The sequence below is a fragment of the Halichoeres trimaculatus genome, unplaced genomic scaffold (assembly GCF_033239565.1).
Source record: "Halichoeres trimaculatus isolate MK-OKI-2021-1 unplaced genomic scaffold, fHalTri1.1 fHalTri1_scaffold_3, whole genome shotgun sequence".
NCBI lineage: Eukaryota > Metazoa > Chordata > Actinopteri > Labriformes > Labridae > Halichoeres > Halichoeres trimaculatus.
In genome coordinates this window covers 23463213-23483740 of record NW_027437181.1, presented here as the reverse complement: position 1 = coordinate 23483740, position 20528 = coordinate 23463213, and the positions used below count along the sequence as shown (strand labels likewise).

The following is a 20528-nucleotide window of genomic DNA, read 5'->3' as shown; positions in this document are numbered from 1 at the left end:
TTATAACCGTTTAACAGGTCACAAGGGTGTGCAGAGGTTGCTGTAGGTTATTGTTTGCTGAATAATTTAAGGATACCAGTAAATTTACTGTAAAACAAAAAAGCAGCAGCAGCAAACAAATCAAACCTACACTAAATATGAATAGTTTAAACCTGGGAAATTATCATGCAAAGAGTTGCATTTAAATGAGAAAATTGGGAGACAAGTGGGATTCATTTAATTTTGAGAGGAAGAGAACCAAAAGAGAAATGAGAAAGGGTGTTTGTTACACGAGCTCAGAGCAGAGAGCTGGAGAGAGGATGGGAGAGTGGGGGATGGAGGTGGAGAAGACCTCAGGAGTCTTGGCTTGCTGTCTCTTGGCAGCTGAAGGCACAAACATGAGCAGGGATCCCTTTTCCAGCGACGGCAGAGAGTGAGTGAAATACACAACAGAGTGAAAACAGTACAGAGAAGGAGGGGCTGGAGAGGACTTAACCCCATGTTGTATCAAGGATTGCTGTGGTTTTAGTACCACTTGCTTTGTGTAAAAAACGTATTAATCACAACAGACAGCAATAAGTATGTAATAAATATTGCACCATAGCAAAACTGTAATATGTTCCAGAAAGGAGTAATTTGCTGATTTAACCCTGCCTTAGATCACATTAAAGTTCAACTGAACCGTATTAAATGCTTAAATAAATCAGCATTTCCCTGCTATCTTTGGCTGAACACAAGTGCGCTGCAGTAATTGGAGGGGATCATTTGGGTCAGACTGGCTCAGTAACAGCTGAGGTTCCGGGCTGCAGTAACTCCCATCACCAGCAGGGGGCGAGCAGCAGCCACACACATCAGCGTCAGCATTCAATAGCACCCAGCTCTGACAAACCGCTCCACCTGCACGCGCTTGCGCACACAACCACACACATAACCCTACCCTACCTCCCCTCCCATGTGACGGGGAGAGAGAAAGGGAGGGGAATGTGATTTCGCCAAAAGGCCAGACAATTAGTGGCTGTTGGAGGAACGCATGACACACATCTCAGCTGGAAGATGAGAGCAAGACTGACAGAGGGAGGCAGACTCACGCACACAGGGGGAGAGCTGGAAGATAGAGAGGGAGAGAAAGAGAGATGGGTTTTATTTGAATGCTTAATCACCACCAAGGCTGGGGGGACTTCCTGAAAAAAAAACGAGGATCATGTGACACTATACCTGCAATGTTTTCATTAGTGTCCATCTTCGTTTGTCCCTGCCCCCATTAGCGAAATGTCACATGAGGACAAATTAAAGGAAACTGCTCAAAATTATACCTCCACCATTCCTCCCCTGTTTTGCCTTGATGTCAAGAAAAGGTGTATTCTGGATGTATATATTTTTGGCACGGCTGTAAAATGCAGCCACGTGTGTTTTATGACGCTCTCTGATGGTGTTTTAATACACCAGGGTGGCCTACATCGATGACTAATATGCAACACAAATGAGCAATCATGTATGACGACATTTCCAGTGATAGACGTAATTAGATGATGTATGAGAGCAGTCCATGTGACGTTCACAAAGCAGTGTGCTTCTGTAGAGAGAACTCTGCCACATGCGTGTTTGTATGAAATGAAAGCGAGCTCCTCGCGCCTCACAGGCATGCCCAAAATCCCACGCACGCGCTCCTAAAAGCAGTAGCGTACGAGGACGGCACGCGCACGAGCCATGACGAAAAATTAAAGCAAAACCCCCAGTAGCCTAACATGATCTTCAGTGTGTGTTTCATCTGATGTTCAAGGTTTATTGACCTATTACATCACTGGAATGTCTCCATCGGAATGTGTGTTTTTAACCTTACGTCGACGTCCCCAATTTCTTTTTGCATCCTTCCCTCACTCATGGCATCTCGCGCAAGCCTGTGTAAGTGTGTGTGTTTGGGGGACTCGTGTGTGTTTGTGAGAGTGTGTCTCAGCCAAGCTCAGTGAGTAGAGGGGGAGAGAAAGAGAGGGAAGAGAGAGAGTTTTGTACAGGGGAGGGACAGACATTTCTCCAGCCGGGGATCACAGCCTCAGTCTGGGCAGCAGGAGCAGCAGCGCTGTCTGCCCTCCCCTCGGCGCCTCCGCCACCCGTCTGCGCCCCTTATTTTTGGACTAGACACCCCGTGCTGTGACACCGTCTACGAGCAAGAGTGTATTTGTGTTTGTGTGCGTGTGTGTGTCTGTTGGTGTGCATGCCCGTCGTGGAGCGAATAAAAGCAGGGGGCTTGCAGCATAAATAGGCAGTATCATCGGTCCCCCACAACGCGAGCAGAGGGAGCACAGCAGAGGAGCGAGAGAGGGGGGTACCTACTGAAGGTGGCATGGAGGAGAGGTGTGCGTGTATCTGTACGCGGAGGCTGGGCAGTGGGATGTGGCGTCTGACGGACTCGGAGAGATGCTGTGAGCTCTGGTATTAGCAGGCAGCTGCGCACCGAGCCACTCTCTCCCCTCCCTCCCTCCCCAGCTGCTCTCCTCACACCGACCGTTCGCTGAAACCGGGGAATCGGCTCCACACGGCTCGCCTTGCTCACTACTACCGCTGGCGCCCTGCAAGGAGAATTTGACACTACCAGGTATGTTCAGCAGCGGAGCCCGTTTGGGCGCTGGATGTGTATTTGCATGGTGATGGTGGGCAAGGGGGGTGGGGGGTCTTGACTGTTCTGACTTCATCCTTCTTGTTGCTTCCCTCCCCTCCCGCTGTGGCCCTGTCAGTGGATTAATGAAACGATATTATGGAGGGATGCGGTGAGATGGCATCTTCAGTCGATGCAGCTGGGGTGAAGAATAAATAATGCAAGGTGTTAATGCTATTAAATCTTTTTTTTTTTTAATCCTGGCATCAAGATCGGACACAAACACTGTCGAACCACAAATGTCTCATTGCTCTCCTTCTCACCTTTCCCATGTTGTTGTGCATCACGCAAAACATGAACGCATGTGAGCAATGCTGTTGTTTCACACTGAGCAAATGCGATGAGACTGCTTCTCGTCATGTCAGCCAGAGAAATGGTAATATTTTGATTTATGAGGGGAGACAATCTGTTGTGATGTTGGCTACATTCCTACGGCTGCAGGCAGATATTTCACTGCTGGGAAATACACAGGTTGGGAGAAGGGAGGCAAAATGTAGCTGAGGCTGGGCGTGAGGGCAATATGATCCGAGGATGCACACACCCTCACATGCTCATCCCCCCCACTGGTGTGCTTCTCTTTCCTCTGAAAGCAGCAAATGCACGCTCAAAAGCAATCATGCACGGAGGCATGCGTGGTGCACATGTGTGTGTGCATGCACGGCTGCACACACACACACACACATACACATGGAAGAGCAGGCTTGCACACACCCACATGCACTAATCCACACTCACATAATCCATAATCATGTGTAATGGAGACATGACGTAACACATGAGCATCTCTTATCCATACGTTTTTGAAGGTTCACTCTAAAATATTCCTCACCTTAACCAAGAGTGATAACAGCACAGGCAGCACACAGCATGCAGCAGAATTGCTCGCAGCATAATAATCTTAAATTGGCACACTTGGCGTTTTCATCAGGAGAACAGAGCAGATTGTACTATTGTGAGAAATAGGTTAGCATGCCTCTCACTGACACTCATTTTCATTAAAGGAGAGTGGCAGAGATTGTAGGCCTGTGAGAAATTGAGCGTTTCACAGTGCTCTGCTAATCAGATGCATTAAGGGAAAAGGGGGGAAATAGGTCCCTAGGCTTTAATGCATGGCTCTGGGTAGCATAGAGAGTGGGTGTGGTTGAGGTACTCCCCCTTTCTCTGGAGGTTTCTCCAGTCTGACTCATGAGTGGGAGTGGCCCCAACTCAGGACCACAGGGTTTCCCAGTTTTCTTGAGTCACAGTGGCAGCCAAATACTTTCGCCCCCCCTAACTGACTAAGCAAGTTGTTATCTCATCAGTTTACTGTATATCAGGACATTTATGAAACTTGAGACAATCAGGGTGGTTTGAGGTGCAGTTCTTTGCTAAAAGGTGGGACGCCTCTAAAATTTAAGGGCTACATATAACACAATATTGGATATGCAAAAAGTCTCACAAAATTAAGTCAATTTCACATGTTTCGGCACTAAAACATTGCTTGAACATGTCATGATGATATTAAAAAACTATTACGTGCATGATAGTTTTAAGTAAAATAATATACAAAAGCCACCCACACTGTATTTTTCATTTAAGACATGATTCAGTAGTTGTAATTTAATTATTTATAGCTTGTCCAATTTTAGAAACTTGTTGTTTGTATCCACTTAGAAAATACAAACTTAGTTTGATTGCGTCAAATCTGCAAAGGTGAACAGCAGCAGAGATCCTGTGCCCCTGGATAATCCAGCATGTGATCTGATCTAACACACGCTCCGTTACTCAGAAAAAAAAGTAGCTTTATTTCATTTTCTGCTGAGTATGCTCACAGAGCACAGGTTCTTTGGTCAAATTGAAAAGAAACACACAAACAGGATGAGGCGACCTAGTTATCTGTCACCCTTTTTCTTGATTCTTGCATCATTACGCTCTAATGGGACGATACAGGTGAAACCTCAGGGGTATTATCAGGTCATTTGCGTATCAACTCTAGCTGAGGAAGAGGAAGAATGCTTCATTTGTCAAACCTTAACATGCAGATGTCAGAGTGCTGGCTGTGTAAAGGGAGGAAGGCAGCCTTCTAATTGGTAATCAACACTCATTAAACACCAGTTCTCCTTTAGTGTGCATTGTCCAGACACAGGGCAGCCACAGTGCAGCAAGGTGCTTCATATAAGTGATGTTTCAGTCACGACTACAGTACACAGCAATTCTTGTAGCTGTCAGCCATGGTTGTAGCCCTACTTCATTTTGGTACATTATGCTCATGACACTAATTGTGTCACAAAGGCATTAAGATAATTGTTCAAAATAACCGACAGTCATCGTTGGGTCCAGTTGATGTATAGTGTTATAGTGAACTGAAATGGTTGAGTCAATCAGTGATAGGACATAAGAATAAACATTAAGGTGTTTGTTTGATATATTTTTAGTCATGGGTTGTCCAGTTTAAAGCATGGACTTCTAACAAAAACTTTGTCCAATTTTGATGCTTGTCATGTCTGTAATGAGATAGTAGAGGACAGTGGATAAAGCAGGAAATGGGGCAAGAGTAGGGAGTGCTACAAGCTGGATTCAAACCCGGGCCACCTGCTCGAGGGGAAACCTCATCAGGCATGACCAAGACTGCTCGGCCATCTTAGCCCCTAGAATCTCATTTCCTTTCACACATCTTGACATTTCTTTGATATATCCACAAACAGAGTTTAAGTTCAATGAACACTAACTGAACCTGAGCCATGTACACACTTTGGTTATCTGAACTCACTTACTCTGGATGTCTTTATTTGCAGCCATTAATAATTTAATTTGCTGGTTTATCTTTCCTTCCTCTTTCAAACCACATCAAAACCATTACTGGTTTAGCTGAAAGCTAAAGTCACCCAACTTCCTGCTTAAGATGCAGCATTTTGTGTATTTGTTTACATACAGGGCGAGTATTTTAGCATATTGGATCTGTTCAATAGGCAATGCTCTTAAGTGTTCTGTAATCTGAAAATGTGGCATATAATCTGTTTCAGTAAGCTTAGTAAAAAAAACATATCTAACAAGTGTCCAGCACTCTGCCTCGACTTAAACCATGAAGGAAAATAAACCCCTCTTTTATGGTTAGATTATGTTTCATTAATGAACAATGAGGACAAATACCCATTGCTCAGAGAGGTTAATCAACTTCAGATTGTGTGTGACTAAAGTTAGTATGATCATTCAAAGAAGATTTGGTGAAGAAGGTGTTGATAATCCAAAATAATGTTGAGATTTTCTTTTTAGCCATGAAACAAAATAAACTTCAGAGACAAATCACTGTCTTAAAAAACACTAAGAGTTCAGCTTCATGTAAAATTTACTTTGTCATCACAGTTTGATGCTATAGTTTATTTTCATCTATCACTTCTTTGTCTAAGGGAGGTTGGAATAAGTTTTTACAATCATATTAATCAAAATTCCAATCTTATCTTTAATTTTGTGACATTCTTTTCACTGTTATTTTAATGTATTCCATTAAAGCTGGTGTCATTCTCGTAACTTCTGATTTGAACTATAATTTAATGACTGTATTAATAGTTGTGCTAATTGTTCTGCGATACTTGACACTGAAGATTATTAATACATTAGATGTATGCTGCTGTGTATTAAATCACGTAATGAGAAATGATTTTACTTAATTTCTGAGTCACTAATTTTTTTGAATGATTGTTTGATAATATCACTTCAAAATTTTGTTGTAGAAATTGACTTCATCTGCTGAAGTTTGTGACTAAACCCTCAGTCTCTCTCCAAAACAACCACAAATGCCCTTGAGTAAAGCACTTAACCCTTAGCTGCTGACTTATTCAAACAAGTACACTGAGGTTCAAGAGTGGACCCTCATAGTTTGTATGTATATAGCAGTTTGATATTCACAAGAGGGCTTGAAAAATGTCCTTGAAAGACATCGAGGCAGTGTCAGGACATATTTAGACAATATCTGATGAGATTTATTTATGGGAGGGACAGTGTTGGGTCGTGACCCATCATGTGGCAAGTCTACACTTGGCTTTACTCCAATGGACGACAAAGCTGAGTCATGAACCTCCTTATACCAAAATGACAATACTGTAGTCTAAAAACCTACTCTGTCATCATTCTATTTATTAATAAGGTAAGGATGCTTTTTTTTAAATAACCTCTAGACTAAGCAAACGTTAGACTACAGATGGACAGTCACTGGATAGAATTCATCTGTGATATGAAAAAAATAAAGTCAGCTCAGGTTATACCACTTTACTGACTGTAATGAGTAACCCCAACTTATTTATTTACTCCTTAAGGTTAACACTGGCACACAAACTGAGAGTGAAAGAAAAAAATAAAACGTCTTCTCTTGCACAAACATCTTGCCCCTAGCTTGCCCTGGACTCCTGTAAGGTTGATAAAAGGCCACGCTTCTGGAATTGATCCATCAGACTTACATCTGTGCTCGTAACCTATCTTTTAGATCCAATGTCTGCGTCTTCTTCACAGCCCAATGACAAAGAATAACTGTGATGCTGTGTTTCACAGCTCAAATGAAGTTAGTATGTCTCTGTGGTCATTTAGATACATGAAGTTCTTGACACCAGAACTAATTTGTTTCTGAACAAAAGAAAAAAAGATCCCTCTCTAGACCAAGTTGGACTGTTACACACAATGGAGGAAAAAAAACCTTTATGTCATCCAAGCCTTTCAACATGACTCAAGATTCTCTGCCCCCCTTTGGATGACCCTAAGATTGCCATATTGTCCTGTTTGTAATCATATAGTCTGCTGCACATATGCCTTATGATACATGAATGGTTTAGGTGCTGAACCATAAAAATGCATCTAATTGGGACATTAAATGTCAGTATAGGTCATTACCCTAATGTTTGAATAAGTGGTATCATCCATCAATATCATGACAGATATTGAAAAAGTCAACAGTTTGTGTATTTTGTTAAAATAAATCAAAAGATAATTTACTTTACAATGGATCCAATAGATACTTACAATTATCAATCCTGAAATCACTGTTGAGGAATTACACTGGTTTAGTTTAGTACTTCCTGTGTTGCACAGGCTCTCTGACACGAGTCTTGTAGCACTAAGGCAATTAGAATAATTGGCTAGCTCCTACTGGAGGAGCCGGATACATCAATGTTGCTAGTGGGTCTATTGACCTTGACTGACACACACACATACATGACTGCACACACAGTCATATAAACATACAATTGATTACCCTCACCCCCTCTGCACCCCCATGCACACATTCAGACACATGCACCGAAAGCGCATACTTTCATACTCTTTGACTTTCCTTTTTCGCATTTGAATCTTGCTTTTGTTGCATATTGGATTTAAAATTGAAACGTATGATTGTTTGTAGGGCTGTCACTTTAATGCGTTAATGAGATTAATTAATAACACCGCAAATTAATGTGTTATAAAAATAAACATGATCAACTAATTAGCTGCCAGCCATTTTCAGAGCATCTTGAACAATTTTTCAAGACCCAAACAATATTGTTTTCTATGACTATGTAAACACCTAAACTACCTAAGAAGAGTGGACTCTGTTCTTTTATGTCTCCCTTCCTGTTTTTGATCCACAAATCAGACGAAACACATTTTTTTTATCACGGTCATCTTGGGTGCTCCATCCTTTGATCCTCTTGATGATCTCTCTTGTTTTTTCTTACCATTGCGCCGCTCTTTCTCTCTGAGCTACCGCGACACATCCTCAGTTTAAGCGTGAGCTGCCTAAAACTTTTCTGACTTGGAGCGTCTTGTTTTGTCTCTGTCATCTCACATCTTCTCCTCATATCCGTGCTGGTCTCTCATCCAAAGAGCGCACTGCTCTCACCCACAGTAGTTCACGAGCATGATTTTGATTGACAAGCTCTACCAGACCCTGCCTCCCCCAGCTAAAAAAACATGATTTACCTCTATGGACTCAGGGAAAAGTTGCAATCAAATTGGCATCAATAGATGTCAATGGCAGCAAAAAAGGACATTTTATGATCATGTATTCATTTGATAAGTCAGCACTACAATTTTGTAATGTCACAGAATTCAAGTTCTTTGTTTGGGAACCTTAAACAGATATGAGATTAAAATGTGATTTAATAGATTGATTAATTACAAATCCTGTAATTAAATAGATTGTTTTTTTTAATCGCCTGACAGCACTAAATGTTTGTTGTTTGGTGTTTCACTATCCCAGTGAATGCCACTTTGAATTTTCCTGCTTTTCTTCAAATACAATATAAAAACTATGTTGCTGAGTAATTATTCTCTTTTTGTTTGTCTTTCAGAGGGATGGTCCATTTCTTGAGGAAAGCCACTGGATTTAAATAATACTACTGAGTATCTACACAGGCTGTGATTTGGGTGATTGTGAGCTGGGTCCCCACTGTCAAACACAAGCTGATTTTGCTTGGCTTACCACTGCTGTACTCTCAGCCAACTTCTTTCATTAGACTATAAGAAACAGTTCACAGGATTAACATCCATGGTTTCTGCCCTAATAAAGACTATATCATCCTGCATTAAAAAGATTTGCAAAGGAATGTTTACAAAGAAATTGGCAAAACCAATCAAGAAGAAAGAGAGAAGCGAAAATAAAGAGCCCAAATTGACCACTGATTTGCAAGCACACAATCTAACTCTCTCTACCACGCTGAAGACTACAGTTAAAAAGATTTCCAAATGCTCTTCGGCACGTAACATATCGCTTGAAGACGACGACGGAAAGAACGACTGCTCATCTCTGTCACCCACTTTCAGTTATCGAGTGGCTATAGCAAATGGACTCCCAAAAAACTCTCTTTTTTTGAATAATAATGAAAGTATCTTTCCTGAGGTTCTTTCGATTGATAGTAGTTACTCCGACTCCTTGAGTGAGACAAAACCTGTCAGAAGACTGGATGAGCATAAATCACACACTATGCCAGTAAGACGAAATAGGAAGAGCCTCATCAGTTTGGCTCCCTCTGATGGAAGTTCTGAAGGGGAACGGGTGGAACGTTCTAGTCTTCACACACTTCGGCTAGGTGCTCTACGCAAGTTGAGAAAATGGAAAAAGAGTCAGGAATGTGTCTCCTCAGACTCAGAAGTGAGCAACTGGCGGAAAACCCTAGGCATCCGAAGCAAATCCTTGGACCGTGCTGGACGGCAGCAAAAGAGCTCGACCCTGGAGCCTGGCTCCTCTTCCACAGGCTGCATCAGTCAAACCCAGGATGTCATGGAGATGATATTCAAGGAGCTTCAGGGGATCAGTCAGATAGAGACAGAACTGTCTGAGCTGCGTGGCCATGTCAATGCTCTCAAAAGCTCCATTGATGAAATCTCAAGCAGTGTAGAGGTAGTTCAGAGTGAGATCGAGCAGCTTCGCTCAGGATTCGTGCAGTCTAGAAGGGAAACACGGGATATTCATGACTACATAAAACAAATAAGCCACCAGGCAAATAATTCAACCTTGCGATTCCTCAATGTTCCAGAGGAAAGGTCAGAGAAAACAGAGAGTGTAATATATAAAATATTAAAGGACAAAATGGGTTTCATTGATGCCCAAAAGAATATTAAAATCGAGCTTGCTCATAGGTTAGGGCAACAACGAGAATGTTCGAATGCAAAACCCCGTCCTATAATTGTTATTTTTGCGACCACTCAAGAGAGGGATGTAGTCTTGAAAAAATGCTACAAACTTAAAGGGACTGGTATCACGGTCTCCACTGACAGTTTAACTCATGATGGAAAAGAGAGAAAAGACAAAGCAATGTCTTCCTCACAAACTTATGAAAGCATGGATATAAAGGTCTCAGGGAAGGAAAAAGTAGTAGAGAGTGATGACTGGGATTCAATGGACAGCGATAAAGAATTAGATGAATTAAGCAGAAATAAATATGCAATGGTCATTTCCAAGCCTGTTCACAAAAGCAAATCAGAGAAGAGGCGATCCCATGATCATAGCCGGTCAGGAGAGGAAGCAGGCTACTCAGGCACAGTTCACTATGCTGATGACTCTTACTATGACCCAGACAAGCATGCAAAAGCATATTACTCTGACCTGACCCCTGGTTGGCTTTCCCAGAGTGACTATTCCACCCCTAAACTGAGCCGCTCAGAGTCTGACTGCTCAAAACTTTGCCAGTCATACTCAGAGGACTTCTCAGAAAGCCAGTACTTTACACGGGCCAATGGCTGCTCCCTGCTGTCCTCTTCAGATCAGGAACTGTGGCAAAGAAAACAAGAAGACATGGCATCCTCCTGGTATGCTAGCCCCACTCACACACTAAGCCATGAGAATCCCACCTATGAACACAATGAGGTTGAAACAACAGAAACTATTGACAGTGGCGTGAGCAATGGCCTTGTCTGCATGTCCGGAGACAGAAGCCATTATAGCGGCTCCCAGGTGTCCTTGCAAGGTGACCTCTCACCATGGAAAGACTGGCATCATCTGGAGCAGGGAGCTGATTCTGGTTTGGAAGCCTCGATAGAGGTTAGCAGCCCCTTTGACCCATCTACCATCCCTGGTTTTCCAGAAAACATCACTAAATGTCAGGAGGTGGATTTACAATTTGAAGGAGATGAGGAATTCATGATGCTTGACAGGGAATCTTCCTTACCCCCTATTACCACCCACATTATCCCTCCCATCACAGAGAGGGAGCCTGTGATTAAGACATCTACCCGGCAGTCAAAAGAAGGATGCAAGGTGACAACAAAAGAAAGCACCAAAACACCTTCTAAAGATGCCCCTAAAGCTGCCTCTAAAGTGACACAAAAACAAACTAAACTGGCTCAGAAAGAAGAAACCACCAAAATATTGCCAAAGGAAAGCCCGAAGGTATCTGCAAAGGTTTTACCAAAAGTGACTTCTAAAGCTGCTTCTAAAGAGTTACCTAAGGAGATTCAGACAACAGCTAAAGTATCCTCTCAAGCTCCCCCTAAAGACAGCTCGAAGGTTGCACCTAAAGTTGCTCCAAAGCCCACTGCTAAAGAAGTGTCAAAAGTGACATCAAAGGTAACTGCAGCTGAGGCTCCTAAAGTCATCCCCAAGGTGACACCAAAAGAAAGCCCTGTGGTGACTCCTAAAGAAAGTCCTAAAGAGTCCCCTAAAGAGAGTCCTAAGATAACTCCAATAGAGAGCCCGATCTCAACCCCGAAAGAGTCACCTAAAGAGTCCCCTAAAGAATCTCCAAAAGTCATAGCTAAAGAACCACCACAAGTTGCACCTAAAGAAGCTGTGAAAGTCGCAGCAAAGGAGGTCACTAAAGAAACATCGAAACCATCCACTAAAGAAGTCCCAAAAGAGATGCCAAAAGTAGCATCAAAGGAGACTGGTAAAGTCCCTTCTAAAGAAGTTTCTAAGATTTCACCAACAGAAGTTCAAAAAGTTACTCCTAAGGAGAGTCATGCTGTGGCACAAAAAGAAACCCCTAAAGTCACCCCTACAGAGGCACCTAAAGTAGCACCCAAAGTAGCCTCCAAAGAAACCCCAAAAACAGTTCCCAAGGAAAAGTTCCCTGAACTGGATGTCAATCATAGTTTTCACCAAACCCAGAATAAGACCTCTTCTATGTATCGCAGCCAGAGTGAGATAAGAACGGAGAAGGTTGAGGAGGTCCCCAAGTCTTGGAGTAGTAGGCTCAGCATAGATCTTAGTGAGAAGTCTTTTGGATTCGGCTTTGGCTCCACACTTCAGAGAGCGAAGTCAGCTCTGGAGGTTGTTTGGAAGTCTGGTGCACAGGGTGCTCCTGCTCCACCAGAAGAGCCTGCCAACTCATCTTCCTCATTTATGGGACGTTTCCGAACCACATCGACCTCTGGTACAAATAGCACTAGCCCTGCAGTGGACACTGACGTTAGCACAGAGCCCGTCTTCAACAAGGCAGCTGAAGAGAAACCAGCTGCAGCGGCAGAAACTGCAGAACAGCCGGTGGATAATGAAACCCACTATGTGGAGGTGATGGAGCAGGTTCTAGCTAATTTGGAGAGTCGAACCAATGCCAGTGAAACAGAGGAGACAGAAGAGGTAGATGAGCCTGCACAGGAGTGTGAGACTTCTCAGGACTATGATGTATCTGATGACGTTGAAGCCTCACAAGACAATGATGCCTCTCAGGATCTGGAAGCTTCACAAGATTTTGAAGCTACAGAGGACTATGAGGCGCCTAAAGAGGCGTGTGTTCTTGAGTATGATTGCAGTTTGGACGAGCAGTATGACGAGGAATACAGTGAGGACTATGATACCCAGCTTACTGAAGACACTGCTGAATATGACGCAATGGTGGAGTATGTGGACGTAGAGGAACCGGATGAGACTGAGGACAACGATATGACAGAAGAGATGGATGAGGCTGAGGAGCTAGAGGAGGTTGCAGAGATAGTGGAGGAGGCTGTTGAAGCTCTGGAAAAAGAGGAACCACAGCAAGAGGATGAAAACAAAAACGTGGCAGAGGAGAAGCCTCCGGAGGCCCCACCCAAGAAACGTGTTAGACCCACATTCAAGGAGGCAGCACTGAGGGCCTACAGGAAACAGATGGCTGAACTGGAACAGCAGATCCTGGCTGGAGGTATGACTCTTTATTTCTTAATTTTTTTCTCAGTATTTTGATGTTGTACTGTTCTAAAAAAGTTTTAATTGGCAGTATGTAGCCAGAATTAATGTGCTTAATATATGACTGTTCACATAGTTATCATTATACCTTGATAACTGAAATAAAATCAATAAATAGAATATACTAGAAAAATGTTAACTTTTCAATATCACTTAAAATTTTATACCATACAGAACTGAAAATTGACTGAAACTGCTCACAATGGTTTGAATATATACTTTGCATGAGGAGGCTGTATAGTTGTCTGACTCATAATAAACAACTTTTATTCATGTGGCAGACATGCCCAGACCTTGAACTTGATGTATAAAGATTGTTGGGTTTCAGAACGCTTTGACTTTGATGCTCTTCAAAAAGGTCTTGGTGATCCCACATGAATTGGTAATTCATTTTGATAAAAAACTGAAGGGAGGACTCTGTCTGAAGGTTGAAGGTAGTGCTACTTGAGCTTTTACTTCATATTTTAATTCTCATGGCACTCCATTCTTCTGTAGCGGACATTGGCTCAAGGTTTGAGACTTGGAACATGTCTTTTCAAAGTTTATCACAACTTGCTTCATGACCATCATGAATTCTTCAGAGAGAAACATGACTGCAGTCCATAATTGGGTGTCATCCTGGGAGCAGACAGTCAAAGCTAATTTGATTATAAAGTCTGTTCATATTGACTTTCTGTGGCTAATGTTCTGTATGTCACTGATGTTTGCATTTCTGTGTTTTAAATGAGAGACATTTCATTCCACATGCAGCAGAAAGCCATGCTAATGCTCACATTTGTCTCTTTGTCTCACATATTTGCCTCAGTGAGGAAGTTGCCCTGAATCCAAATGCTGAATAGTTGATGGGTCGAGGCTTAATTTGCTTAAAAGAAAAAGGATGTAATTTAAAATCAGCATGGGTTTATGGTTGGGATTGTTTTATTGTAAGAAACATGGAGTTCAACTAGAGTGAAAAAAAGCGACCAGGGATTTTCCGCTCTTACTTAAAATGAAAAAGTGTTTGACCTACATATGTACTGTAGCTGCAAATGTGGCACTCACAGTGAGGTGGGTACTGTAGTTCAGGGAATATAGGCTACACCTGATGACTGGGAGGCTATGTGACAAATGTGTGCACAAACCTTTCAGTGGGCACGTTTCCACAACACCCTGCAGAGTACAAATGCAGTACTGTGACTGTTAATGCCTTAACTGTCTTGCGTTGTTATGTGACCAGCTCAAAAGAAGGGTGCTGGCAGGCAAGACAGAGCTGAAACATTTCACAGTGTTTTCAAAATTATTACCGTTGGAGTAAATACATGACAATATTCCAAAACATTAAGAATACGGGTATAAGGGGGGTAAATCTTTTGGGTGACAGATTCGTAAAGCTCATCATTAATATAAAATGTTAAGATTAGAAAATCTAGAATAGTATCTTGAGCTAAATGTTGCTTTATGGAAGCAATCATGATTTTTAAGATGGGGTATAGAAATACTCAGCAAGACATTTTTAAATTGAAAAGTATCAGTACTCTTTAAATTTCTCAAGTAGTGGCATCATTAATATAAATCCCCTCCAACCCACTAGTTTATTGGTGTGTTTGAATGAGACAGGAATCAATCTTTAATGTTTAAGGACTGTGAATATTATCCCCAATTCTGTTCATTCTTTCATTTTGATGGGGTAATGAGTAGGCAGTGTTAATTTGACAGCCTGACTCACAGACAGATTCACAACATCTAAATCATCTTAACTCTGAGCTGTATGTTAGCGGAGTCCTGCAGTAGACTGTGGACATGTGACTCCTATTGTTAATATGTGGCCAGTTGTCTTAACCATTTCACTGCTTTGAGCTTGTTTGTCTGATTACAAAAGAAAATGGTAGATGCTTTTTTAAGTATTTCAAAGTGTTTATTTAGTGTTAGTTGTTTTTTAAAACTTGTGAAATGCAAGTCTAGATTTGGAATGCATAATGGTACAGTGGTTAGTACCCCTGCTTCACAGCAAAAAAAGTTCCTGATTGTATTTGTCTAGGAAGGTACCATTCGGCGCAGAGTTCACAGCTTCTGCCTGTGCATGCATGGGTTCTCTCCAGGGACCCCAGCTTGCTCCCTCAATCCAAAAACATCCTACTCAGGTTATTTGGTTGCTTTTATTGGACTGAGGGTATGTGGGAATAGTTGTTGGTTGCTGTGCGTGATTTGTCCAGGGAATATACCGCGCCTTGCACTCAGTGTCATTTGGATTAGACCAAGCCCTCCGCGACACCAAGAAGGGAAAAGCAATAACGATAGTTACTGGTGGATGGAAGTCAGGATTCTTGCTTTCTAAGATGGGTAAAGACAGTTTGACTGTTAACTTCCCCTGGTTCACTCATGTTGTCTGAACAGGACCTGATGCACATTTGCCGTGGTGTCAAACCGCTGCAATTTAACAGCAACTACAACTGGTAAGGAGCACTTACTCGATATAAGACTATTTTTGCCTTGAGTATCGGCTGCTGATATCAGCAACCTTCACAAGTACTGATACCTTGAAATAAGGCTGGTATTAGCCCAACACCAATACTCACTTGTCCTTATACAAAATGAACAGCTGTGTTTTTAGATTATTAACTTACAAGGGTTGTTTTAACATTATACAGATTAAATATTAAATTGTCAGTCATGGTAATAAACATTTGAATTGTGAAACGAAAAACTCTTCAGTTGTGAGTTTGTATTCCATAGATTCCACCTGCTTAGATTAAATAAATCCTTGATTAAAGTGTGGCTCACTTGCATGTGAGAATTTGCCTGTGCTCTAACAGAGCTTATAGAAGCAGATTCAGCTTTGTTATACTGCTGATAAGAAGTAGCCATATTTGATATTACAGACAGAGATCCTCTAACACCCCTTATTAGCTTTGCGCCTTCATCTCTTGTGGCTGATGCGTGCACATCATGCCTATGCTCTGAAGCGTGCTGGTTGGTCTGTGTTGATGCTGTGAAGGGAGTCTCAGCAGTACCGCCACTCCTGGCAGGCCCGTCTTCAACTGGCTACAGCAGCGTCTGTATTCAGATGCTAATTCACACTCCCAAGGGCATTTTGTAACCAGGTCAGCCTTGCTTGGAATATTTATAGAGGTCTGCTGCTAGTGAAGTTTGCTGCTGGCTCCTGGGGGACACATGGAGGTAGACCCTCTTTGTGCTTAGTGCGCCATTTCTCCAGAAAGTGTTGATATGAGAGAACAATGGCCCTCTTGTTTAGGGTGATACCATCCAACTGACTGTTGTCACATGTAAACATTTCCTGCTCAGGGCTCTGAAAAGCCATGAATCCAGTTTGCCTCTAAGTTTGTGACACTCCAGCATTATGCTCTCATTGTTGTAACGCCACATTCTCCTCGCTGACATGCTTTTATTTTTCCTACAACCTTTCACATTGTGATAATTCAGATTTACTCAGACGGCAAAAGATTTGCTTCCATTTGATCAATCTAAGTCTCACTTCTAAAACACCAATAGGAGAATCTGCTTTTGGAAAATGGTTGATAACCCATTTTACCCCATTTCACTATTTCTGGTTAAATCCTACAGGGGTTCTATTTCTGTGCTGAAATGAACCAAATAAACTCTCTGACACCAGCCTGCCACAACCTTTAATCATAACTAAAAAAAAGGAAAAAAAGTGAGCCAAGGGGAACTGCAGTTGTTTTCTCTCCTAGCATGGTCTGGTTGGGTGGTATTGTTTGAGTCATCAGAGAGTCGAGCAGTGAACCATTTAGCATCACAGGCACCCATGATGTTAACATCTCACTTTTAGCCACCACGTTACAGTACATCAGAGCCTGAAAGGCTACAGCCTCTCAAAGAGCACGCCCCCAGCTTTGTCCTTCTCTTTAATCACTCATCTGTTATTCTGCAAATCGTTTGTGATCTTATTTATGACCCCCCCCAAAATGAATACATAAACCTTTAAATTCATTCAAAACAGACAAAAAGAAAAAGTAGCATTTCTATTGTTCTTTATGTCCATGTGCGTTCAATTCTGAGGATGAGGTGCATGGGGAGGGTGGGCTTGACGTGGGTTGAGGTTACCCTACTGAAACTTTCCTGAATAACATTGGTTTAAAGCAAGCAGCAACCTCTGGTCTGAGAATATGAGACAATGTGAAAGTGCTAAAATCTGCTGTTTATCGAGTGTGCGCTTGAGGCTGGCTCCGGAAGTACTGGGTGTCACATACACACCAAGCCAAAAAAAGTTGTTTACAAAGCAGAAATTAACCTATTTACAGCCTGGTTCAAAAAACGTCTCCTGTCTGAGTCGCTAATTTTACTATCAGCACACACTGTACAGGGGGTGATTTTTTTTCTAACACCGCCGTTCAGAGGATATTGAGATTGCGTGCTCCCTCAATCAGAGGCACAGCTGAGGGTCATGTGACAGCCGGCGCCCTATGGCTGTAGGCGAAGCCCTTGCCACTACCAATATGGCCGCTTTAGCCGATGTGCTTCATTTTCCGTTTCAGAAACAGACGGGTGACACCGGCGAGACTACGTCCATGTTTCATACAGTCTATGGTTTAAAGTAGCGTAATGTTTATTAGCTGTTGTAGAGAGTTGTCACTGATGACTCTTTTAGGACACTAACTTGTTCACTTACTTTTTTTTATTTCAAGAGAAGAGGTGAAGCACAGGGGTAGCTGATGCTTAAATCATCCTAATGAAAGCATTACCCCTAAGTGTATTACTTAAAATTGAGCAGTTATATTAATCAATTACATCTGTGCTCTTAGTGTTATGTATACCCAACAATCCACTGATTGTTTGAACCAATAACAAGGCCTTTCTAATCCATCTAAAGCTTTCACCAGCCTTTTTGTGTATGTGTGACTCATTTTTGTTGAGGTGAGGGAAATTTGTCCTGAAAAATGTTGGTGGTTAGACCAACCCAGTCTGCTTTTTTCAAAACAGAAGTGAAGTGTTGGGTGGTTAAAACCATTTTTTTTTTCTGTAAATATTTGAATTATTGTGTCCAATATTGAACATTGCGTTTGCTGTGTATAGACTTGTTCCTCCATCCAGAATTGAAACTTTGTGTACAGCTGACACAAACTCTTCTGCTCTGGCAAGATTTGATCTGAGTGTATTGTGACTTGAACATTATGTCATGACAGACAGGCAAAGTTGACATGGCCACACTTGCGGTGGCCAGCGGTTGGCATGCAACTTCTTTTCATCAGGATGTGTACTCTGTTAGGTCTGCAGCCTATGCTCTGTGCTGGGACCTTGCTCGCACAAAGTCAAATCTGCACAAACTGGCAGTCATGTTGGTCTCATACTCCTGTCACAAGTTTTCTCTGCTTCAATAGTCAGAGACTGTAGTTCTGCAGTTTTTGAATCTGGGTTGAAATAAACTTAAAAAGGCTGGCTTCTTGGAGAAGTAGAAGTTTGACAAGGGATGAATGTTGATTCTGTATTAGTACTGCAGGTTTCAAGCCTATACTGACGCAAAAACTGTGAAGACTGTAAGGATAAATAAAGAGTGAAATGTTGCCCTTCTCTTTCCTAATAATGTTCTGAATAACAAGACAAACACTGATAAGGGCAAAATGGCTTAAATATTTAGAGGATAAAGCCTGAGACACTGGAGAAAAGTTGTCAAATATATTCACTTCTCATGGACCTCTATGAATCCACTCAGGCTTTAATGTTTGCACAAAAATGCAGACTATCATGTGGTGCACTTTGAGGATTTCTTGAAACCCTGTGTTCTTTCCAGCATTCACACAAGAATCTTCAAACTAAGGATAAAGATTCTGATTTGCTGTCACAGGCTGTCCTCTTCTTCATTATTGTGATTTCTCTGTTTTTCCTGAGCTCTGTTGAGATATCGTCACACACTCACATCGTTTGGCTGTGGTCATGACCCACTTTGTCATTCTGCATAATGGCTAAAAGATAGTAAAAACTGGGGTCTGGTGGAGTCAGTCAGAACTGATTTGATGTATACATTGCTCTTCCCTTTGACTGTAAATATACACACATACACACAGAGTAGTATCTCTCCCACATCTCTGGGTACATGCACCATACATGCAGCAACACATGTTTCTGTGTGTGTCAGGGCAGGGCTCAGTCCAAGCTGTACTGTAAGCCATGTGTAGGCTTTTCCACTCCAGTAAACTCAGATATATGTGATGTGTGACCACATGTGTTGGCTATGAAATGTAGGATTTACTGTAGCTTGTCATACTTCAACACATAGCCCCCACTACACACTGAAACTATCGCACACGCACAAAGATTTCCTGTGAAGTCAATTACAGTTTTGTTCCTGAGATTAAAGGCTCTGGTGAAATTAAGTTTATGTCACACAGCGGTCCGTGTTGTTGGTCTTCATCTAGCTGCAGACTGCTGGTGGAGGAGATGACTCAATCTTACAAATCTGATCTGAGCTGAGCAGAGCGCTGTCCATGGTACCTGCCTGCAGCTGAACTCCTCTATGAGTGCCGAGTCTGTGTGGGTGCAGCTGATGCTATGACATTAACCAGTGATGTCAATTTATTAATACAAGCTGGGAACAGTAGTCGTATGTAAAAATCAACACCATCAATAATTAACGCAACTTTTTTTTCGCCCTTGAAGCTATGCATCTTAATGCATTACCATGCACCACACATTGTCTGGTGTTAACAGCGGCCTCCTGAGAAATATCAAAATGATAACATTTGCACTTATGGTGAAGACTCATGGTAGGGCTGGGGGATATATCGAATATACTCGATGTATTGCACGGCTTTCGCACGTGAGATGTATAAAACGGCTATATCACAATCGTCGAGTATAAACAGAAAACTAAATGTTTTCAGTTGTTAGAACGTAATTCTCTTCGGTGATTCGCTCGTTTCACTCTCTGCTGCTCAGCCGGTGCTCCTCTCACAGTGAGCACCATACTCCCCCGCCCACCCAGAAAAATTCTCCTGCGCTTGCGTGTTGTGATAGGAGAGGAGAGAAGGAAAGTCGCTTGTCTTATCAGTCTCGGGTTGCAGGTTCCTAGGGCTTGTTTTCTAAAGCGAAGTTGCTTATTTGGGTTTCCTTTGCTGCCTGTATGATCCCTGATTCTCTTCCAGCTCTCCACAACGAGAAACAAACACGATATGTTTTTAACTTTCACTTTTCTACGTGCCCGCCCCCCCCCCTGAAATCAGCTGTGCACTGCTCAAAACATGACAGCAGATGAGTTTGATGCTATTTTACAGCTGAATACCAAAATACTGCTAGCTGGGATAATATCAGAAGACAAACCCAAATCCAATACTATTC

General features: G+C 42.2%; 1 protein-coding gene across 2 annotated transcripts in view; it reads left to right on the top strand.

Moving 5' to 3' along the window:
- The first annotated feature begins 1865 nt into the window (after nucleotides 1–1865).
- unc13c (unc-13 homolog C (C. elegans)) overlaps nucleotides 1866–20528 on the top strand; it is a 121197-nt gene continuing 102534 nt past the window's right edge. The window contains exons 1-2 of one of the 2 annotated variants that reach the window (XM_074665614.1): nucleotides 1866–2572; nucleotides 8929–13194. In XM_074665614.1, coding sequence (XP_074521715.1) covers nucleotides 9126–13194 — 4069 coding nt within the window. In that variant the 5' untranslated portion in view covers nucleotides 1866–2572; nucleotides 8929–9125. The remainder of the gene's footprint in view (nucleotides 2573–8928; nucleotides 13195–20528) is intronic. The other variant, XM_074665615.1, reaches the window with a different exon arrangement.